Source organism: Schistocerca americana, chromosome 2 (assembly GCF_021461395.2).
Source record: "Schistocerca americana isolate TAMUIC-IGC-003095 chromosome 2, iqSchAmer2.1, whole genome shotgun sequence".
NCBI lineage: Eukaryota > Metazoa > Arthropoda > Insecta > Orthoptera > Acrididae > Schistocerca > Schistocerca americana.
The window spans coordinates 818612497-818637926 of record NC_060120.1 but is presented as its reverse complement, the minus strand read 5'-3'; the positions used below and the strand labels follow the sequence as shown (position 1 = coordinate 818637926).

Here is a 25430-nt window from a genome sequence, read left to right as displayed (position 1 = left end):
CGATAAATAGAGAAATAATCAACAACGTAACAAGGCATGAGAGAATTTACGCAATGTAGGACGTGCTAGATTGAAAACCCTAATGCTCAAAGCAGTGTAAGGAAATAATAAAGTAAAATGCGTGGTGCAATAGAATAAAAATTAGACTACAAAAATAGGGCTAAAATATAACAGTGCTAAGAAGAGAAAAAAGTGCCCGGTAATGAAAAACTAAAAGGTAACAATGCTAAAAAGAGAAGAAAGGCCAAGGTAATAAAAAGATGAAAACTAACTTATTTTTTTAAATATATAAATTAGTTATTATTTTGAAATGCATCAGTGTGGCTCAATTGCTACTGAAGTACCGGTAGTAATACATATCGATAAAATAAATATCACACTAGACTAATTAGGGAGCGGACTATTGACAGGGCAAGTAAAATTCCGCTTTAAAAATCAATTTGCTTGTAATGGGAATAAAACTGACGATTTCCTTTGACAATGAGCGTGGAATGAAAGACTTGATGAACAGTATTTGGCTGGGCTGACTATAGCTACACACTGCAAAAATAAAATTGGAAATATCGCCGAAACACCATAGAAAATACGCCTGACGACTCATAGGAGGGTACATAACGTTGAAGCTGCACGAGCCTGATCGCGAACTAGTATGTGGAAGGAGCTGCACTAAAAAGATGTTGCGAAAAGCAGAAAACCTGCGGAGGATCGACGTTTCGTACACTGATTGGCGATTAATTCTCAACATAAAAAGTAACCTATTGTGCATACATAGGCTAAAGACTCGTTATTACATTATTACACGATTATCCAACAGTAACTAGAAACAGTCACATCCATTAAATACATTGGGGTACGAAGAGATTCAAAGTGAAACAATTAATTGCAGGTAAAGCAAACGTCAGACTGTGATTCATTGGAAGAATTTATTGTTCTCAGAATTTCGAATATCTTGCCCCTTTTCATTGTCGATTATCTGTTCTAGGTCATCAAATGCAATGAACATTATTTTTCTTAAATCTTGTTTCCCTTACCAAGTGCTCTGGTGATTTTACCTTCCCTAAAGCCAAAACAATCGTCTTGCAGAAGATCCGCGATTTTCTTTTCCATTCTTCTGCATATTAATCTTGTCAGGATCTTGGATCCATGGGACGTTGTAAGACAGTTTCAGCACTTATTTACCCTTAGTCTTCAGGGTTGTGTGCATGACATTTTCCCGATATTCTGATGACTTGTCTCCAGTCTCAAATATTCTGAAGACCAACTTGAATAAGCGTTTGATTGTTACTTCCTCCAATGACATTCGATATTCCGATGGCATGTTATCGATGTGGTCCGTCTGATCTGATCGAAAGTTTTCTAATACTATGTTTGATTCTAATACTGCACGTTTCTTCCATCTATGTATTCTCTCTTTAAGAGCGAGGTTCCTCTTACATTCCTAATATTGACGTATGTGTTTCTAATTTCGCCGAAGGCTCTTTTCATTTTCCAAAACCCTGATCAGTTCACCGGACGACCATTTATTTTTAATGTCTTCGAAACACCTTCTATTTATTTCATTCGTAAGCGAGTTTTATTGCTGTACTCCAGTCTTTTCCTCAGCACTTATGTACTTCTTTAGTTCGTCGATCACCTGAAGTATTTCTCTGTTACCCATGATTTCTTCGCAGGTACCTTCCTTGTACCTATGTTTGTCTGTCAAAATTCTCTGGCCGTTTCCGGTGATTAAGGGTGGCAGTGTGATACTGGTGTGCAAGACACACTCCCCCCTGGCTATCGAACTTACTTGGAGTTGCTTCGCCGATCTTCTTTCCAGGATAGCCGGCTACGATGTCCTGCAAAACTTATTCTCCGAAGATAAGATGCTACATTGGAGCAATTTTTTATACTTTTAAATTAACTCCGTACACTCGAGAATGCTTTGACCTCAATCTCACTGTATTTTCATCACACATAACAGTTTTCATAGAACTAAAATATTTTTCATAAGCTCGACACCTTCCGGTCCGTCCGAAACTATCACATTCCTTTTTCCATAAGAACAGTCTACAAATCTCCCCAGGTTTAACAAGACAACTGACCGGACCCTACGAAAATAAGAGAATGAATAAGTAATTGTCTCTTCTCTTCTTTCAACAACATTCAGATGTTCACACAATAATGTTCGACGTCGCACGAAGTACGGCGCGCTTGTTCCTTGAGCTGGACGTGTAACTTCTCAGGCGGGCTCGGTGACTACCTGCCCACGCCGACCATGCGTCCGATTCACGTTCGTCCTGCACACTCATAATTGTGGTGCAATAGACACAGTTCTACGTTACCACACACATCTCTAAAATAACGAGTATTCGAGAAGGTCGAAATACAAGGGCCTCTAGAATTTAACCCGAAATTCTCGGGGGCACTACAATTCTGAACTGTTTGCTGTGGTGTTTATTACCTCAGTATTTACAGTCTTAGAGATCTTCAACCGCGTTTCATCATTTCTCAGTAATTCCCTAACCCACATCGATTCTTCCAGACGGTTCTCTTAAACTCGAACCTGCTCTTTAAGATTATCATTGTGTGATCCGAGACCATATCTGCTCCTGAGAATCCCATACCTTATTTCTTTGTCTCTGTCTGACCTCGATGTAATCCACCTAAAATCTTCCCGTGTCTCGAAACATTTTTCACATATACCTCCTCCTCTTGTGGTTTTTGAAGAGTGTATTCGCTATTAATAAATTAAATTTGTTCCAAAACTCGATTGGTCTACCTTCTCTAATATTTCTACAACCAAGCATATATTCTCCCGTAACTCTCTCTGCCATTCCGTCCCCTACTGCCGTATTCTGATCCCCTATGATTATTAGACTACTATGTTCCTTTATACTTTTACTTCTCTCTTTTTACTGGTACTCTGATCGGAATCGTGTACAAAACGTTCTCCCACAGTCCCTAGAAGACCTGCCGAGGAAAATTCGTCAGCTTACCCGCATTCAGCATGACGGGGCCAGCACACTGCCGATTTTTCAAGAAGTCGCAATTTCTATTTTTATTGAAATTTCGTTAACAATCACTCGTCCTTAACGAAACATGTCCTGGTCGGTAACCAGTACTGCGGATGTATGTAGGTTAAACACCGGACCGAATAAATTAGTTGTTGTTTGATGTAAAAAATTGAAAACGGTTTGCCTACTTTGTGACGATAAGGCCCAACGTCAAATCTAGGTTCTTCAGTGAGGAACTTTTGCAAATTTTTCCATAAATAACGATCATACAACAAACAATTAACGAGAAGCTAACGCAAAACATTTCATAAGTCCACTTATCCATGGTATTTTATCTCCATAGAATTCTTTTGTAATCCTCACTTACTTCATGGACTGGAAACTAAGTACAGTGTCTGGCGTTACATCATTTTTCAATCCTCCGGCCTCCACAGAGATGGTGGCATCAGCTTTTTCCTCCTTTCTTGTTGAAATATACAACATACCACTGTGTCCACTGTGTACAACACTATCCATAAACAGATTTCCAATTATTTCTATCTGCTATATGATTCCACTCTATGCTTCCTCTCCTAAGAAGAGCTCGTTCCCTGTCTATTTTCTCTGCACTTCTTCGTTTCGTACTTCATCTAACTCTTGCCACGTTCTTATATCTTTAAGCTTTTAATGCCTGAATTTTTTTCTTCCTGCCGGCCGAAGTGGCCGTGCGGTTAAAGGCGCTGCAGTCTGGAACCGCAAGACCGCTACGATCGCAGGTTCGAATCCTGCCTCGGGCATGGATGTTTGTGATGTCCTTAGGTTAGTTAGGTTTAACTAGTTCTAAGTTCTAGGGGACTAATGACCTCAGCAGTTGAGTCCCATAGTGCTCAGAGCCATTTGAACCATTTTTTTTTCTTCCTGTTTATTACATACATTAAACATTTAGATTTCATGTACTGCTACCCCTACAGCACAGAAATGTGATCTACATACGCAGAGTTTGTATGACTCACTGTTCCATTTCCATCCACTCAGGTTCCTACGTGCTGTTTTCTTAAACCTCAATCTACTCTTCGTCATTACTAAACTATGATGTTGGTCTGTAGCTGCTCCTGGGTTGACCGTAGGATCCAACATCTTATTTGGGAATCTCTCTCTGATCGTGACGTAATCCAGCTAGAATCTTTCTATATTTCCAGGTGTTTTCCAAGTATCCCATATCTTATAATTTTTCAACAGGATATTCGCTGTTACTTGCTGAAATTTACAGGAGAACTCAGCTAGTCTTTCAACTTTCTCATCCCTGTTAACGAGTCCATATTTTTTCGTAACCCTTTCTTCTACTCCTTCCCCTACAATTGCATTCCAGTACCTCATGACTATTAGATTTTCATCTCCCTGTAGGTACTGAATTACTCTTTCCATATCCTCATATACTTCATCCATCCCTTTTATATTCTGCTTGCGACGTCGGCATGTAAACCTGACTTATTGTTGTCTTCAAAGCTTCCAGCCGATTCTGACGAGAACAATGCCATCGCTAAACTGTTCACAGTAACTCCATTGCTGTTGAAATTATTCTATATTCTTCTGACCAGAAGTCCTTATTTGGTTTCAGTTTCACTTCACTGACATCACTATATCTGGAATGAGCCTTTGCATTTCCCATTTAATGATTGCTAGCTTTCCTGCCACGTTCAGACTTCTGAATTCGACGTTTCTGATCGAAGAGTACTAGCCTTTCTTTGGTCATTCCATCTCCTCCTCATGCCACCGCCTTCTCCCCCTTCCTTGGCGGCACCCTACCGGAGATCTGAATAGGGGGATTAATCTCAAATGTTTTGCCAATGCAGAGATCCTCATGACATTTCTCATACAGGCCATATGTCCTGTTAATGCGTTTTTAATACAGTGGTTTCCATTGCCTTATGCATTCTCATGCCGTTGATTACTACTGATTGATCTGCCTTTTAGAAGCAGTTTCCCACCCCAAGACCTCAAGGACAAGAAAGTGCCGTGCACCTCTGTCCTACCCTCTTTGACAAGGGTGTTGGCAGGACGAGGGTGAATTCTTATGCCAGGAGTCTCTGTCCGCCACTGCTACTGATTATTTTTCAAAATATAAGCAGTGGATATGTTTTATTAGTCAAAGACGGTCCACGGAGACAAGGGTCGATCTTGAAGAACTGTTTATAGTGTGGTAAAGTACATGACTATGCGTTAAGCATAGTCTTTATCTTGCCTAGATATACAAATTCCCAGTTTTCCAAGCAGAATATCAGACATTTGCAGTTACTCACAGTGTGAAAGGCATGGAGTCTGACAACGCGTAGACGTGAAACACATACATGGGGTAGTGAAAATATTTTGATTGTCATCTCTAAGCAGTCAAGCTGGACCACGACATTTGGTGACTGCGTTCGTCCTTCTCCACATATTCACCCTTCAGAGCTACATATATCTCCGACGACGAATGACTTGGTAGAGACAGTTATAAACATGTTTGTTTTAACTGTTCGGAAAAAGAATCCTACCTCGAAAATCACTGTGTCATCATTCTGGAGTATTGTTGCCGCTCGACAGTCCAATGTAGCAAGTGGGTCGGAGCGTTTTGTTTTGGCTGCAGCAACGTGCTGAGGTACAGTGGCGTCGGGTTTAAGTGTGTACCAGAATAGCAGATGTGCAACTGCCAAAAGAAAAACAAAATAACATGACTTCTACATTTGCATCTACATCTACATGGTTACTCTGCAATTCACACTTAAGCGCCTGGCAGAAGGTTCTTTATGATTTCAAAGTGGTTATTAAAACTTTACGATTAACAGTTTTATAGGCCCACTGCGTACGCTAGGAGAGCTTTCCAGCATGCACTTCTATTTTCTTAGCGACAGAAACATCGTCCTGATAGAACTTAGCGGAATATTGGACGGTGACACAATGTTTACAGAAAGTCAGAACGATTGCACTAGCTTCTAATATACGCTCCCAGGTGTCAAGAGTAGCTTTTTATGTACCTTGTGTCTGCTATGTGGTGTGTTTTCTGCCCGTGGAGTTGCGTGGGGACCGACGCAGGAGAGGAGCTTCTCCGTGCTCAGACGCAGCCTCCGAGAGCGGCCAAAGCCGTCGGCCATTTAGCAGCGCTAGAGCCACAGATGATCGCTCGTTTTTTACGTACACAATTTACTGGACTCTTACCAACAGTGAGACACATTATCCTACATATTCAGCGACGCAGAGCAAAGACTCGCTGCTTGAGTTTCCAAAAGTAAGTCAAATACCCCCCACCCCAACCCCGTTCACGGTCAGCTTCTACCACTCATCTCCAGCCTCGCCCACAAGACGGAAGGTGCATTATCTCAGCGTGAGTTTGGTAGTTGACACCTCGCCCAAAACAGTTGTCTGCTCCCGTCGCGTACTAGACCTAACATTCGCACACTGTCACACCTTTACAAATCACGAATAACCTTCAACTTAATGCACCGCCACTAGGGGCTGTACCTTAGATGCTTGGACCCTTCTCATTACAGTTCAGCTACAGTGATGGAAATGGAAATCATTACAGCATGATGCACCAGTCCCATACTTTTTAAACTTTGCAGAGATGTTCAAAAATTGATGGGTGTTAAAGGATTAAACCCTTTCTCCGTTCGATGCTACGTCTATTCCTGGTGGCAAAATGCCATCGAATGGCACCTTGACAAATTTCTTGCAGTGCCTGGAACACATGCTGCACCAGTTGATTAGGATTGTTGGCTGGAGGCAGAGTTTACAGTATACGTCATCTCATAGCATCTCGTCTATCAACGCATACATTTCTCAACACGTTTTAGAGTGTGTCTACAACTTGAGCTCTTGCATTATCCTGCTGAAATATGCAATTGCTACCCTGGTCATCAAAAGCACGACGACAGGGTGTACCATTCTTGCGAAGTACTGGCGATAATTCGGCCATCTCTCTACAACTACAAAACCAGTCATGTTATCATATTCAATAACTCCTTACATACCCTGATTTCGGAGTTGAAGAGATATGGGTCATGCGAGTTACTGTTTTACATAATCTTCTACTTCGTTTCGATCCGACTGCCGAGATAGAAGAAACAGCCATTGATCAACAAAACAGAATGCCATTCCGTTTCGCAGTTGATTCTGGCTCTGTTGTCTGTGGTGTGGTGCCAGTGGTAGACGTCTCACGGGGACTCGAGAGCTGACCCCAGCTCTCAATAATCCATTTGTGGTGACTCGATGCGTCTCTTCACCGGAGCCAATGGAATACTTCTACGACCTTTTGGGGGTGCTCAGATGTTCCTCATGCAGTGATTCGATTATTCTGAAAGCTGTAAACATGGCGATAAGTTGCACGATCTCAGCCTCTGAGCATGTTACGTCGCGATTGCAATCTGAAAATTTTCAGTGGTGTTAATTATTTCTTCTTTTGGAGCAAGGGATTTCCCTCTAATAAATATTCTGAAAAATAAGCTTCAATAAGGCAGCATGCGGTAAAGGTATTCATGGTGTACCATTTTCCATTTCCATCATTGTAATTATCTAGTTTACATCCAGGTGTTTTGGAGACCAACATACAAAGTTTAAGGATCCTTCCTACTAACTTATCAATGACTGCATGTATCCCTTTAAAGAGGATACTTAATAGTATAGCGTCATATCATTAATGTCACAGTAGTTTATCTTAGGTTTCCAGTCCAGAATGAAAACCCAATAACCAGTCATCCTGAGACACCCAGAAATTCCCCTGAGTCTCTAGTCTTGATGACAGGTATTTTGGGAACTTACAAAACGAGGCGAAATCGCCATGAAATGTTCTAATAATGGTAAATACGAAACAACTATTATTCAATTGCTTGTATGTTTCATTTGTAATTCACTCACTTTTTTGTACTAGTTGGTTTTTTCAGTAAAATCTTCAGTCCCTTATACAAAACAGTACTTCCCACAACGTTGTTATACACCTACAAATGCATCGCGTGCTGCATAAACTGCAGTAGGTTTCACCAGATCCATATTGCTTTCAGATCCCTCTCTAGACCGACCGACTAGTCATGTCAATACCAGGATAAAGAATGTATCTCGTTTAACCTATTACGTGACTGGGCCACAACGCTACAACCTGCAGTGTGTCGTTCAACTCGTTTTGATTTTTACGTTCCAGTGTTGTCGCACTCAGTGCATGGCTTCTGACCCAAATAGTTCAATACGAAGATCATGTGTTAGCATTAATTTCAGCAGAATGTACGAAAACAATACTTCTGATGCGTAGGTAGAAGTGTGTAAGATTGTGTTTCATTTTAATGCGGCTTTGTTTAGATTAAGTGTTTCGTCTATCTTAGACATAAAAAAGGGCCACGAACATAATTCATTTAATACTTGCTAGCCTGTCTTTACAAAGAAGTTGCTTAAATCGGATCCGACGAACAAGTAGTGTCCACGTAGTTCATGTTCGAAGGAAGAAGGAAGAAAAATTTTGTTTCAAAAACCCCGCCACCTAAGACGTCATTATAGACGAGAGTGGGTATAGTAATGTACGTATGTGTAAATTAAATAGTAAGGCACAGATGGTTCAGTATTTAAGATGATATACAAAAAGAAATTTTTATGTATTTGGTTCCGATTCATTGGTATCGGTGGTGTTCAAATTCGTCTACAGATTCGACAAAAATGGTGTCGCGGCTCAGGTATCTCCATGGAGAGCGTAACTAAAAAGGGTATTGAAATAAGGATGTTGGATGGGAGGTAGGGGGATTCGATTAATGGAAGGTACTTAACTGATTGACATCTCATGCGCTAGAGACAGAAAATACTCGTCCAGAAAAATGACAGGAATATCACGGAAGAATAGCACCCGCACCGAGAAACAATTGGCCGTGCCGTGACGCAGCGGATATATGGAAGAGAGCAATAGGCACGTGAACGATAACCGCTTCCACTCGTAACAAGACAAGTAGGTCAGTTGCCGTTCTGTTGTGAGCAAATTTCTCTGATTCATATAGGTTGCAAATTCGAAATCATAGCATCAATCGATGTGACCGAGTAAACGTCATAAACCGTTTATTTTGAACAGGTGGACTGAAATGACTCTCTCAACTGTTCAGATTACACCAGTAGTTGCTGGAAACTATTTAAAAACGTAAAATGAATAGAGAAGTCGATGAATTAGCTCAGTGGGGTAAAACTCAAGCCTTTATGGAATATTAAAATCTTCATAATAATAGCAGCATAAATAAGTAGCTGATGTAATAGTTAGTGTTGAGTGAAGGGAAGGAATTAGAAAAAAAGAAATCTCTAATTACGTCTGTGATTTGTGTTAATAGTTCCTGCATAAACAAGAAAATGAATTATTACTCGGAGAAAAACGATGGATAATATAGTTTGTATTACAAAACGAGTTCCAAAGCAGAAGCGACACTGCGAAGCGTATACAAGAGCAAGTATAAACCGTGTGTATTTCTTCCTGATTCTTGTTGATGGTAAAGTATGTGCGAATAAATACGTAAAATAAAAACAACTATGATCAGTATGGATTTGGAAGAAGTGAATAGAAAAACTTGACGGAGTGAAAGAAAAGGGTGTTAGTTGTCGGAATATTAAACATGGGTTTGAAAAAAAGTGTAGGACGAATTCTTATCAAAAATTTAGCTTCGAAAACCACTGTAAGGGGACAAAGGAGAGAACTGACAGAATGAAGTTGTAAAATGTAGCTCGTCTGATAGAGGACATTAGTCTAGAGATGACCATTTTGAAGCAAATGGTTGATTACTTTTGAGAAACGAAATGTCTGATCTCAAAGAGGACAACTGAAACTACCAATGCAGGATGTCGACGTCTTCTCGTAACGATGATGTTGCATGTGATGTCATACGTGAGCGACTGAGAAGAGTCCGGAAAGCTGATAATATTTATTCCCCCGACGTTTGTTGTTGGAATAAAAACTTTGGTAACAGACTGATCTGCAGCAAAGCTCGAAGTCTAGCTTAGATTGAAAAATAACAATTGGGTTTTGAGTTCACGAAGTGGTATCGGATGGTCCAGTTGAACCATTTCTTTGCCTTTAGCTTTGGATAGAGCATTCGAATAGGACTTCAGCGACATGAAATTTGTCGATATTGATCAAATAATAATTTCATAGCGTCATAAACAATCGTTAGCCTAAGCAGAAAGGTCCTCAAACGTCTGCTCTCCTGAATCAAAATTAATGCAAGTAGACATAATTCAGATAGCGTTCTTTTATTGTGTTGTTGTATCATATCATGTGATTATAAATGTCGACTTTTGACATTGATGCGTACTATAAATGATTTCGGACATACAACAACCCTTGATGGATTTTCTGTGGACTGCTCCAGCACATCTGGAACCGCGGGACTGCTACGGGTCGCAGGTTCGAATCCTGCCTCGGGCATGGATGTGTGTGATGTCCTTAGGTTAGTTAGGTTTAAGTAGTTCTAAGTTCTAGGGGACTGATGACCACAGATGTTAAGTCCCATAGTGCTCAGAGCCATTTGAACCATTTTTTTGCTCCAGCACAGGCCCACATTACACGGTATTACATTTCTTGGTTATATGTCGGCAGTTCCTTGAAAACTTCTTGTAATAGTTCTCCCCAGAAATAAAATTCCAGAGGTCTTCAGTGTTGTCCACGTGTTAGCCATTTAGTGTTTCACAAACGGTCCGTCCAATGATCTCATATCCTTCTGTCTTGTTGGTATGACTTTACTTGCCTTACGTCCAGTGAGATGACTTCCAACAAGTGCGACACTATATCTCTTAAGAACTGCAAAAGCTTATGACTATTTAGAGTTCCATTAGTGATAGACGTACTAATGATGTATTTGTTGAAAAGCATGCATCCCGTTTTAACGACTAAGTTCGTTGGCCCGCTATTCTCAGCCAGCGTGGCTTTCCAACTGACCAATAGTGCTTACTGCAACAACTGATTTGCCCAATTTTTGTAAACGATGCTTCATCGATAAGGAAAAGCTTATGTAGAAAAGTTTTCAGTATAACTAGACATTATTCGGAGAAATGTAACTGATTTTTAAAGTCATTGAGATGGTGGGGCCGGTGGAGCGAAATGTGGAAAAGAAGTACGTTAGAATTTAGTTTTCGTGGATCACTCCTTTGGCTGATCCCACTTGCACATTCAAGCTGGTTCATTGCAATTCATAGACTGTGTGTTACTGCCACTGAAATGTTGGTTGGTTTTATCTCATAGGATGTCGTTCTTTTTCGTTGGTGTATTGTCTTTTCTTCGCTCTTTACAATTCTTAACTTTATTTTGAACTGTTTACAAAGACATATTGGGTGTTTGGCATGTTTGCGACACGTGTAGGATACACCCACAACTCTGCTTTAATAATCTGTGGACATTTGCCTGAAACAAAAACCATATCCACTTCTTAGACTCTAATATACTTTATAAAGGTCTGAGTAGCGTTGCGAATATATTGCCTGATAGCTTCAACAGCAGAACACAGAATGACTGGCATCAGATACACAGAAAAATACATGCTACTTGGAGGGACCTCTTGTCCTAAATGTCTGACATTGGTTTACGTCCCTTTTATCTTGTAACTGTTTTATTAGATTCCACAAATAATATGTTAAAATCTTCTTCGAAGGCACTTCCGAACGCCAGAGGAATCGTATATAGTTCCATTTAAAAACAAGTCAGTGATACAATACAGCAACTACACTGCCGGAACGAAAAACTGGTACACCAGGAAAGACGATATCGATTTTTATCCCATGACAGGATATGCCACCTGGGGGATAGTAAATGTATCGGTAATCTTTTCAACGCCGTCAATCAACAGACAGCGTAGCTGCATAGCCACCAGAGCACCATCTGTGTCTGTCTTGCAACAAGGAATTCTCACACACAAAGTCCCGGTATGATGCAAACGCGCGAAGCAAAGAGGCAACCACGCCACGGATATGCTCTCGTGCTTCATACAATCATCTTAGCGAGTTTTCACGGGTTCACATTGTGGTCTTCCGAGGGGAGGGATGGTCCTTTCGGAGAATTAGCACACAAGCAGGACGTGCGGCAGCCATGCAACGATGCTGCTATCAATAGTCACGTGCACTCTTACTTCCTTTATTGAATATTTGTGTGACCTGTACAACTTTCCAGTCTTTGGATACGGATCTCTCGTCGAGCGAATGCTATTGCATCAGCATACCCTGAAATGAACCTAACTGGTGTGCAGTCTGGACCGGAAGACTTGCTTTTGTTAACTGATTAAGTTGCCTCACATCTTCGAGGGTTTCTATGGGGATGTTCACGTGACCAATGATACCAGCATCATTTCACAACTGAAGCAACACGCCCAATAAGTGTGCCAGTTCTCCTAAAGGAAAATACCGCCACTCCCACATCGCAATTTGACCCCTTTTAAAGTCACTCAGATGGCCGTAGGAAGCACGAGTGCGTCTCCGTGGCGTGGTTGCCTGCTTGCTTCATACGTTTGCATCACGCTGAGCCTTCTGGCTGTAAGCTTTTCCTGTTAAAAGGTAGACAAAGGTGGTGTTCTGGTAGATATACCACTACGCTTGGCGGGTGACTTTGAAACTGTTATCAGTACACCTACCATCCCCCAAGGTGGATATGTCGTCATCGCATCAAAATCGACGTCGTCATTCCAGGTGCAAGAACAAGAAAGAATGTGTGTATGTGTGTGTGTGTGTGTCAGTGTGTGTGTGTGTGTGTGTGTGTGTGTGTGAGAGAGAGAGAGAGAGAGAGAGAGAGAGAGAGAGAAAACGTTTAAGCCTCTCTGAGACGAAGAAAGCTAAATAAAACAAACGATCCCGTGTGAAAGAAGCTAGTCGTCCAATAACCCGACTGGCGCGGCGGTAGCATCCGATCTCAGACCTTGCCCAAGCGCAGTGACCTAGCTGCGGCGAACTGGCGCGGCGCGTGTTCACTACGGAGATAATGAGTATTAAGGAGTGTCCCGCGCAGTTGCGAGGCCTGCACCGTGTCCCATTTGTTTGTGTTTGCAGTCTGCATGTCTGTGTGGCCCTGCTGACCGTACTGCTGCCCCGCAGTTGACCAGCAAACCATGGAATGTGTTTTGGTGCTTCCGTCTGCCCCCTCGCATGCTATAACATTACTTTTACTGCAGTATTTTAATGCGATTTATATTTATTTCATTTTACATTAAGAAATTTGAGATTAACATTTACATCTTTGTTCATTAAAATTTAAAAAAAAAGTATTTTAGCTGCCCTAATACAGAAGTAAATTTGTGTTATCGTTTTGTCCCAGCTAAATCTGGTACCTGTTAGAACAAAATTTTGGTGTGGCAAGGAAGTGGCTCATACAAAGGTTGTTTGGCTCCTTAAGAAATATCTATGTTCGCTACCGAAAATCACTTGAGTGACGTATTCTGACATTACCAAATTCGCTCTCTTATTTTGCAAATGGCAGTGTGGTTGTTTTTTTTTTCCTTCAGCAGAATAGCTTTTCCACAGAGGTTGGAGAAAAATATGCAAACAAAGAGAAACACGTGCTTGAACGTCAGTGCAGATGCTGCCAAACCTGGAGATGGCGCTGTTTTAGTTGACCACGAACGGCACCTGTGTAATGTCCTCAATATGTTACAAGTGTCAGTCGTCGTCAGAACTGTGTCCTGGATAGTTGTGAGTGCGTTACGTCAGAGCCAAGTGAATTCGAAATTGGATAAATTATTTATACTCTTTGTTGTATCCGTAATTGGAGAAACAACAAATAACGACTGGCGTGAGTTCCAGTTCTGTTTATTGCCAATAGTTCCACAATAACAACACAACTTGGTGCTTGATCAAGAGCAGCGTCTGGGCTGCAGAGTCCAAGTCCGATATGGTAAACAGTCGTAGTGTAGAGTCGTTCCGGGGTGCGATGCCGACGAAGCACGTAGGTAACCCAACACGAGACTGCCAGGCGTGGCGGTGTATGCGGCTGTATAGGATGAGTGGCGGAGAAATAGGCCTGCCGAACCCGAGTCCGCTAGGCATGTCCTGTTATGATTGCCTGCGCGGCCTCACGTAACTGTCTCTCCGGAGTCCGCATCTCGTGGTCGTGCGGTAGCGTTCTCGCTTCCCACGCACGGGTTCCCGGGTTCGATTCCCGGCGGGGTCAGGGATTTTCTCTGCCTCGTGATGACTGGGTGTTGTGTGCTGTCCTTAGGTTAGTTAGGTTTAAGTAGTTCTAAGTTCTAGGGGACTGATGACCATAGATGTTAAGTCCCATAGTGCTCAGAGCCAACTATCTCTCCGGAGGACGCCGGCCGAGGTTGCCATGACAGTGCGGAGGCACTCAGTGTGTGAGGCCCGCGCCTGCGCTGTACGTAAAATGGTTCAAATGGCTCTGAGCACTATGGGACTTAACATCTATGGTCATCACTCACCTAGAACTTAGAACAACTTATACCTAACTAACCTAAGGACATCACACAACACCCAGTCATCACGAGGCAGAGAAAATCCCTGACCCCGCCTGGAATCGAACCCGGGATCCCGGGCGCGGGAAGCGAGAACGCTACCGCACGACCACGAGCTGCGGACGCTGTACGTAAAGACCGCGGCCACGTAGCTGCAGGCGCCACGGTGTGGGCATTGACTATACCACACTCTTATTCTGGGTGCTTCAGTAACAAGGTAACCGAAATCTTCTTGTTTCAAGATGTCCGTATCGAAGTTTATGCAGCATTCAGCTAAATTTGAAGAACGTCATCCGTGAAGTCACAACGCGGACGAAAGTGTCGGCTGTGTGATCGTGGTGGACGGTCTTTGAAGTGGATTTTGACGAAAAATAAGAAGCTGGCAGCTGAAGAAGTCACTGCAGGAATGAATGTCGCAGTCACCAAACCTATCACCACAAAACAAAACGAAAGGATCTCCATATCCTGGGATTCCATGGCGAGCTGGAATTCCGGTGCCACTCATCAGCGATACAAATGTCCGTGTCAGGAAAACGTGTTTTTGGAGCCCAACAAAACCTGGGATAGCGGCCTATGGAAGAAAGTCATTTGGTCGGATGTATTGTTGTTTCACACTGTTTCTAACTTCTGACAGAGTTTAAGATCCAAGAGCGAAACACGGCGGGGTTCCGTGACGATTTGGGCACCAGTGTTACTCTGTCAGCCCACAATATTGCCAAAGATTGTGTGAGCATTTTGGGTTATCAGGTCCATCGCATGGTACAATTTTTGTTCCCCAAAGGTGATGCAGTGCCCGAAAACGACAGAGAAACTGTTCACACACCTCGCAGCATCGTTCAGGAGTGCTTTTGTGAGGACGAGAATGAAATGTCTCATCTTTCGTGGCCGCTACAGTCGCCAGATCTCATTATTTTTGGGTCTCATTGTTATTGGGTCTTGGTGCTTTGGAGAGAAGGCTGCAAGGTCCTTATCATCCTCAATCAGTGTTACCTGAATTTGACACCGGAAAGACGTGTTAAGATTCCCTCGAAAATCGTGTAAGACCTTTATTTATGAATTCTGAGACGACCGGAATGTTTTGTGTTCCCCTGCAAATAAGACTCAACAGTCGCAGGTTCGAATCCTGCCTCGGGCATGGATGTGTGTGATGTCCTAAGGCCACTTACGTTTAATTAGTTCTAAGTTCTAGGCGACTGATGACGTCAGAAGTTAAGTCGCATAGTGCTCAGAGCCATTTGAACCATTTTTGCAAATAAGAAAATTTCAGTGATAGACTTCCCTTCTAGAACTGACACACGTTCACGTGTGTGCGAAATCACATGAGACTTAACTGCTAAGGTCATCAGTCCCTAAGCTTACGCACTACTTAACCTAAATTATCCTAAGGACAAACACACACACCCACGCCCGCGGGAGGACTCGAACCTCCGCCGGAACCAGCCGCACAGTCCATGACTGCAACGCCCTAGACCGCTCGACTAATCCCTCGCGGCTCTTGAATTGTGTTAACAGTAAAAATACATTGGCTACTGCTTGATACAAAAATTTAAATGCCTATTGAGATTCCCAAGTTATTATTGCCATTTGAAATTGTACACTACCAAGAAGTACACTCCACACACACTAGCGCAGAGGAGGCATCCGATAAGTGATGTTTACGCCAATCTCTACGGTGAGTGGGCTGACCATTCGGGTGACGTAGCAACAGGAGAAAAATCAAATTTCCCAACATATTTAGTATTTTTATCGGATCCACAAAAACGATATACCGTTGAATTTTATTCACAGATCTCAATTTATGATGGAAAAAGTTATCATGTTTTCATTTGGACGAATACTGGTAGCCGTTGGTCTTTATTTGATGTGTCAGTCGAGTACTTATCGGAGTGTAATCGTTTAGGCCTTTTTGAACCAAATGACCGTAGTCTGAACCAACTTTTGTCACATTAAAGTTAACATATTTCTTGCAGAAGCTACACCCAGAAAGGTCACGTCTGTATTCGGTGCATTGCAGTCTTTAACAGAGGCATAGTACATAACGCCAGTGCTTATCAAAAAGGAAAGGACAGTACCGTATAGATTAATAGCAGATGATGGACGGATAACGGATGCTGACGATCCAAACCATTAAGACCACTGCGAACCACGATATTCAGTTACGTCTGCCGGTATTACAGGCACGAGGAAAGTATTATTTAGAGCTGATATTCTGATGAAAAAAAGTTCCGTATTTAAAATATGTGCTGAATCTTTTATTTCCGCAAAACGTCAATCAAGTGGTTTTCGGTATCATACACCGATTCTCTTTTATTACCAAAAAAAGTTCGTGTAAATCATTTTCTTGACACATCCATTTTATTGACAGATAAAAATCAACATTGGAAGAATATAAGAGGAGTAAAGATAAATCGTACTGGCCGTGGAATAAGGAAATCCACTGACATAAGCAACTTTCGCAAAACACATGTTGTTGTAGCTCTGCACACGCTAACGTGCGTCTTGCAAGCGTCGAAGCTGTTCGGCTTTTCGTGTGCTACTGTCGCCAGCATCTATGAAAACTGGTGGGGGAATGGTGAAACCAGGCATAGGTGACAATGTGGTCGACCTCAGTAAGTCTCAGATCGTGGAGGTCGATGGTGTGTTCGATGTAAGATAGGTGAACTGCCTCAGATATGACGACAGAGTAAACTGCTGGTGCAGGCACAAGTATTTCGGCGAAAACCGTTAGAGGACATTGATTAACAGGTGTTTCTGCATCAGGCGACCCCTAAGTCTCTCCGTGTTGACTCAAAGGCATCGTCCACTGTGACTGCAGTCGGATCTGTGTTATAGAGATGACACAGCGGATCAACGGAACGTGTCGCCTGGTAGGATTAATCACGTTTCTTGAGTTCGGATACGCCGGCATTCGGGTGAACAGCAGTTCGAAAAATACAACCCACTATGTCGATAGGTCCGCGAGGGCACTATTTAACTCGGAGGACTTTTACCTTGGCTTCCATATAACTTCTAGTAGTAAACGATGTCACCGCAATAAATGTGGACTATGTAAAAATTATCATGGGTTGTCCGCATTGCATCTTTTGGCTCTTGGTGTGTTCTGCGACGGCGAAGATGCCTTTCAGCAGGATAACTGTCCGAGGCACGATAACTGTGCGTCGCAGCGGCTAGTGTCTTTCAACAGTCGTTTGAGGAGCATGACTGTGAACTCACGAGAAGGTCATGTCACGGATACCATATTTGTCACGCATGATTCCGATGGAACACGACTGGGACGCTATTGGGCTTCGCTCTGCACCCACGGACAACCGGTCATTAAATTATGAGAATCACGTAATTAAGTTACCAGTGTGTAGATATCTGTTTCCACATACCTCCTAAGCCAAACGTACCTCCTAAGCCAAACCTAAGCCATGCAGAATAACTGCTGTGCTCCGTTCCAAAGGTGGGCAAACACGATACGACGCAGGCCATAACGTTTAGGTTTATCAGAGTAAACTAAGAAACCTACATGTATGGCAAACCAAAATTCGTGAACTTTACAGCACCAACACACATCTAACTGGCAAGAAATGTATATCTCAAATTAAGAACGTGACAATTTAAAACTGATTAAGGTTACAGAAGTGTACACTCTAAGGAAAAAATACGTACTATTCAGAAATATTCGGTGATTTATTCGAGAGAAGAGTTTTACAAATGGAGCGCGACAGTAACACTTTGGTCTACGTCTGGGTCTTACTCAAGCAGATATTCGGCTGGGAACTGATTGATAGAGTTGTTGGATGGCCTCCAATTGTGTACAATTAAAGCGTTAGATAGTCAAACTCCTGAGCTCTTTGGAGGGCTCTACCCATAACGCTACAAGCTTTCTCAATTGAGATCCGGCGGTTTGGCAAGCGCAAAAACAAGTACAGTAGAGCGTCGATTATTCGAAAGTCGATCAACCGAACGACCGCTTAACCGAACTGTGTACTCGCTCGCACCTGTTACTCTCCCACCCTACCGTCCATCATCCCCCTCACTCCAAAACCAAGTTTCCCACAGTAGTCGCCCCACTGGGCCACCGCTGGCGGAACATTGCTTCTAATGGGGCCTTCACAAGGCGCTGCTGACCGGCCAAGCCGCCAGTCGCTGTGTTTCAACAATCAGCACACTTCTGTCTGCTTGGCACTGGCAGTAGAAGTAGCGGCAGTATCAAAGCTGTTCACAGCAACAGCTGCGCCTGCTTAGAGTTGAGGCGTGCCGCTCCGCGCAGTTTGAAGAATTGCGCGCCCCCGAGAAGAGCTTATCACGGTGCATACAGTCACCTTCTCTTGTCTGTTACGACCACTTGTGTGCTGCTGCGTGAAGAAGTGAACTTGACGATACAAAATGCTTAAACGTAAACGTGTTGTCCTTCCTATGACGGACAAGTGCGAGATTATTACTATATATTCCTACTGAAGTTGCCTTTGTATGTTACTTGGTAATACTAAAAGAGATGCCTGTTTTTATGAATAAATTTACTGTACAGTACTTCTTTTTGGCAAATAAACATGTGCAGTTCGATTATCCGAACAAACCAGTTTTCCGAACACCCATGTCCCCCAATTACTTCGGATAATCGACGCTCTACTGTAGTAGTAACTCTCGTCGTATGCGGGTGGCCATTATCTCGCTGAAATGTAAGCCCAGCACAGCTTGCCATGAAGGGGAGCAAAACGGGGAATAGAATATCGTCGACGTACCGCCGTGCTGTAAGGCGCCGTGAATGACAACCAAAGGAGTGCTTCTATGAAATGAAATGGCACCCCAGACCACAACTGCCTGCTGTCGCGCCGCACGGCGGGTGACCATCAGGTTGGTCTCCCTCCGCTGTCCAGGGCGTCTGCAGACAAGTTTTTGCTAGTGATTGTGGCTCACTTCGTAGCACGACTCATCACTGAGGATAATTCTATCCCAGTCAATGAGGATCCAGGGCGAATGTCCTTGACACCATTGCAAACGGTCGTTTTGGTGTGCAGGTGTCTATGGAAGTCGGCGCAAGGGCCACAATAAGCTCAGGCCCCTTTCTGAGAGCCGCCTATTAATGGTCCTTGTGCTCAGTGAAGCACCAGTTGTACATCGGATCGGTGATAATGTTGAATCTGAGGATCTGAGTGATTGCTTGATCATCTCGTTCGGTTGTCTCTCTAGGTCGACCGCTTCCTTCCTGATGCGGTGTTCGGCCATGGTTCACGCAACCTAACCTACGTAGTCGAATAGTGGCTTCTGTTTAAACGACGAGTCATTTGCCGATTATTCCAACCGGCTTCTATGAGCCCACCTGCACGTCCTCTGTCAAATGCGGACATCTGTGTATATTGTTCACGGGTCTGTCTGCAAGATATAGTTACTGTTTAACTGATTACACGGAACGAAATTCGCAAAGAATTTATGCCCTGATCCACTGCTTGCTATCCTTGCCAGCTGCGCCATAAAATTGCACTGAAGCTTCACGCAGTATCGGAGTTTCTTTGAAGTAAGGAAACGGATCTTACTGAGGACCCGAATCAGCTCTATACTCGTAAATGAGACAGGTGTTTGCAAATTGCTTGTGCTTCTTAACAAGTAATTGCCAGCCGCATCGAGGTCCGCGATACCACCAAGAAAAACAGTACACATCAACCTTCGATGCGTGCACGACAGAATACGCCATTGTTTGCAGATCATGACTGGTGGTCGAAATGGGGTATTACTTGTTATAGGAAGTTGCTAACGAGCATTGAATCCACGGAGCGTGCAAGCGTAGTGCCCATGAGTTAATTTATTGTTGTAGGTAGATGAGAAAACGGTTCGTTCAAAGGCACAAGGAGCTGCCCGAGATTCTCAACAAATATTTGTTCGAAGGAATTATGTTGGGTCGTGTCGGGAAATTTCGTCTATAAGAACGTAACAATGTATTCTGGAAATACGCTCGGCTAAGGAAATTGTATGCAGACATCTGGCGAAACGGAAATTACATTATTAAACAACATGTTAAAGTAAAGGAGTAAAGTAACAAGGGGCCCAGAGTTCAATTTTAATCTTAGATAATACAGCAGTATGCATGCACCGAGACTTACGCTATGAGTGGTATAGTTGTTGTGTGTTGATCATATCAACACGTAGTTTAAATTCTCACTTTCTAGTCTTAATTATTCATCACAGATTATTCAGTTTTGAATCCTACAGCATCAGCATCAATCTGATCCTTATGTTCGGGGTCATCCTATTACGTGAGACATCAGAAAGGGTGAAAGTTGACTGATAGAGAGTTTTGATGAATAATTTTTGGCTCTACCAAACACCAGATATTATTCAATCGTCAACATATCGCTCAAAATGTAATCCAGAGTTTCTGTACTGTTTACCATTTTTGGAAGAAAAATTGCGCATTCTCTGCCATACATGAGCAGGTTTTCCTGCCGAAAGCCGGCACATAGGGACACGTTAAGGGCAGGTGATATCTCGAACTCTCATTGCAGTAAAGCTGATGTCGAAATTGCCGTCAATGCATAGGAGTGAAAACTCTAAACCATTACTTAGGACTGGTACAGCATTTCACTAGTAACGGCAAGTTGTCAGGTGTACAACATATAAGCAGCTATTACTGTAGGATGTGCTGAAGCGGAGACGTGGCATTTTTGCTCTCAAAATGAGATCGATTGCTTTCAGATGACAACTGGAGACTTACATGGGAAGTATACTACCAACGAGCCTCCGATTTTGCTCATGTTTCGCCCGACGAAGTACATACGTAGGTAAGACAAATCCTGCTCTATTACGATGCGCTTCTCCACTTTTTCGAGAAATCAAGGTTCAAAGTTATATGGTCAGCAGCTTTAGCACTACCGGCAAAGGCGCTACACTGAAAGTCGGCTTGTAGTGCGAGAGTCACTTGTTCATTTCATTTATAATCTTCCACGAGACACTTACATTTCTTCGTCATTGAAGCTCCTAATAACTGTACCATGGTAAAAACAAACATATTTTCGTAGTACACAAAAGCGAGCGACCGCCCTGAGCGTTTATGAACTGTTGACAAACAACTTGATCACCTGTACCAAGGGAATAAAGTCATCTCCTAAACGGCAGGTAGTAAATCAAACTCTTCGCGATCCACGAGCATGGGATGTAGCTGCTGTCTACTGACATTTCCAACGCAATGGAAATACAGCGTACGTTATTCGAAGAAGGTATTGGGGGACAGCTTGAGGAGGTAACAAAGATTAATTAAAGTTTACGTAAATGCATAATACGAAACTGCTGGACTATATAGCTGCGCTATGAAAGGCATCAGTAGGTAAAGGATTGAAACAAGAATTGAAATCAGAAAATGTCAAAGGACTTTCGAAGTCCAGTCATACACTTCACAAAATCCCAGACATGAGGACATGGACGCTAGCATCTTTCAGCTACTGCAATATGTAATGCTGAACACAACTTGAATATCTGCAACTAAGTCCTCCCAAATGTAATGTGCTGATACAATTTCATAATATTAGCTGCACAATATTTTTTCCTGTTAACTATAAATCTTTAGAACTGTTACCTTGATACAGTTACATGAATTTAATCCTACATATATAATGTGATAAATATATATCTTTCATGATTTTCGAAATTTTTAACTGAATGTATCGTCTATTGGACAGTGACGAAACAGTATGTTAAAATGTTTGTGTTGCAACGAAATAATGTACACTACCATAGGTATTATATATTGACAGTTAAAAGTTCTTGTTTGATCGCTCATATACATTCAGATGATAATACCATATAATTACTAATTAACTGTTAACATTTTTCTCACATAAAGTGAAGTACTAAATCAATTCCCTTAAAATGACTCTCATAATTTGACATTATACAAAATTTAAAGGTTTCTGTTCTAATAGCATTTTTAATTTCCATTTCACATTGTATGAAATTGCTGTTTTAAAATTGAAAGGAATTATGTTCCACTGCATTTCCACAAATTATTCCGATATTTTTGCATTTTGTTCAGTAGAAACAATGCTGGTGCTGAAATGAGAAATTACAGCTGAAGAAACACTGTATAAAATGCCTCACTCGCTCACTCTTCATTTTTGTGGTCGTTGGTACATGACAAGCATTATGTTAATTAGATATTTGGCACTATCATATTATCTCAATTTTAGTAACAAGCAAAATATTGATAAGCAATAAAACTGATGTAGATGTAATTAGGTGCACCCTTAGCAACACGTTTTTCAATTATTGGAAGACAAATATTATGATATTTACTATGTAACTGTATCATTGCTTTGACAGAGATGATGTGATTCTAATTGTCAATCTCAATTTGAAACGTTAGCGATAAAATACTGTTATTTGTCCCATTTCGAGCTCACCAGTTCATGCACATGTGGCCGATAGTTTCAATATCTTAAAGCAATCAAGCAAGACACTACTGATTTGAATATGTCATAATGACACATTTGATTCAAGATATATAAAATGATACAGAAACTACATTAGTTTCCCATAATTTGATAGTTCTACAAAATTCTGCTGGAAATTAAGCTTTACATTAGTTTAGTATAACTAGTTTCTTCATATATTGCTTCAGCTTGATATATAACTCACAATTTTGTATATAATACTTCGAGTACAATTAGAATGTAGGAAATTATCATTAGAATGTCATTACATAAACTCAGTAAACAAGTATCCTGTGTGAAAAATAATGTACATTAGCCTCCTCAGTATTGTCATTTCTGCTTATTTGCTTGATTTCTAAGTCTCTCATTTAGATTTACTCTTGTACACACCAAAAATGTAAGTACTTAACCAATGTATTTGTTCATATTCATTACAGATCAGTTTGACAAGAAGCCCAAACAGCGTCCATTTTGACGGCTTTCAGTGGAATTGACAGCTGCCTTGGTGCAAAGTGTCGTGTCTTGGTCTTGGGGTGCTTGGCTGAGAGTGAATCATCAACATCATTTTGTCACAAAAGGATGATTTCTCAAATATTAAATCTCTTCTAATTTAATTCATCCAAAGCTCTGGGAAAAGGTCTTACTGAGTATTTTATCGTCATCAAGTTTTAATATACTAAAGTAAAATTTTAGAAATGCTATTCAGTGCCATAAAATAGCAATGTATCATAAAACTGACAATAAGTCAACAATATTATGTATTTAATTTGTACAATTTTACACTGTCATATCTTGTGAATCGGCATTTGGATATGGGTGTTATTACCCAAAAAGAAAACACTTTAATCCACGCTATACAGGGTTTATCAAAAACGTTCAGAAAAAGTCTCCCATTTGTCGTCCTCTTGTGAGATTATGTTTGATGTACTTAGTGAAACTTGGTGCTTCATCTGGAAATGGCTATTGAAATGCTAGCAGTGTGATTAAAATACTCCCAGTTTAGCATTTCAGGGATGTGTCTCACAGATAAGAATATGTCGAGTTTTATTTCTCAGGAATTTTTAAGGCACGAGTTACACTACTGTAAATGGGCTCAGTTGCTGGTGAAAGAAGTAACATCAGGACTCAAGAAACAATTCGGTCCAGTGAATGTGTGTGAACATTTCATTATGCTAGAGTTATTAGACTACGAAACAACTTGAAGAAATAATGGGGAACAACCTGTATGATATATTTCCTTTATCAGTTTTATCCAGTTACTATATAGAACAATTCTATGTATCACTTGTTATAAGATTTTACTATATGCACAAATATCAAAATATTTTATCACCATTTAAATATTTATCATATAAACCAAGACTAAACATGTCTAACTACAAATATTCTAAACACCCAATTTATATTTTATTTCTAAGAAAATGGCGTTTTTTACCTATAAATACATAAGAGATGCTTCCCATATAACTGCAGGAAGAGAAGTCATGCTACATCCAGAAATCACTATACTATCTCTTTAAAATGAGAAATGTATTCATTATTTTACTTAGCACTGTTTAATGCTTATGACTCAAAATATATTTATTATTTACTTCTAAGAAGCCATAATACCTGAGAAGGTAGCCTTCATTTCTTTCAAGATTTTTTGTACACTTAGGCACCTGGATATTTGCTACATGAGTCTGAATTTGATTGTCTTCATTAACGACTACCAACAGTTACCAAATTAAAGCCTTATATTTATGGAAACTGTACCACAATGACCAGTCATATCGCCAAAAACTACTCTGCTGTAAGTGATTGAAGAACAATCACTTTACTACAGTCGTTAAATTTCTAGAATGTATTAGCATGGTATCGTTCTTAATAAGACAGTTGTGTGGATTAAGCAGGAGGAGTATAATTATGTTGCAGCATTTTGTCTGTAGCTGTTGTGTACTTTTTATATAGTTCACCAGAGTTTTTGGTTTCGATTTGTGTTTCCAAACTAAGAAATGCACTTACCCTCGACTGTCAAGATGGGCAAAAAGTTGTGATAAAGTTTTTAAATACTGTAACCAGCTATCTGGGGAAAAACCACGGATTTAACCAAGTATATATATAAATTGTCACACCACTACCAATGCAATAATGTGGTAATGGGAAAAGACCATCCATAAGAATCTCAGCCATTGTGGATTCAACAGTTAAAATTCGAAATATTCTATAAGCTAGGATAGCTATTGCTACTAGTCATTTAGCGTGATTTTCTTTTCTTTTGTTTTTTTGAGAACAGCAAGTCATGACAGCTAAAACATAACTTCCTGTAACCTGTTCAGCATCATATAGCGTTAGGGAAGTGTAGATATTGCATATATACCATTTTGGGGGTACATTGCAGAACAAGACATGCACAGTTATGTGACTAACATTTATAGGTGCTTCAAGGAATTTATGCTACAGAATCTTTGAAACATTAGCAATAATCATAGTTTCTAAGGCGATTACATCTTAAAGGCCCATACATTCCATTATACAAGACAAACACATTTCATTCTGGTTTAATCATTCACTTAAAAAAATTGTAAAGGGAACTGATTCATAAATTGCTAAACAATTTACTTTCATCTGAA

The 25430-nt window shown here is 41.2% G+C and overlaps 1 protein-coding gene across 1 annotated transcript in view; it reads left to right on the top strand.

Annotated features, from left to right (window-relative positions):
* Window positions 1–24439, top strand: part of LOC124595212 (potassium voltage-gated channel protein Shaw-like) — a 659419-nt gene extending 634980 nt beyond the window's left edge. Inside the window, exon 6 of the mRNA XM_047133852.1 lies at window positions 23256–24439. Within this exon, the coding sequence (XP_046989808.1) occupies window positions 23256–23293 (38 nt within the window). The 3' untranslated portion in view covers window positions 23294–24439. The remainder of the gene's footprint in view (window positions 1–23255) is intronic.
* The last annotated feature ends 991 nt before the right edge of the window (window positions 24440–25430 follow it).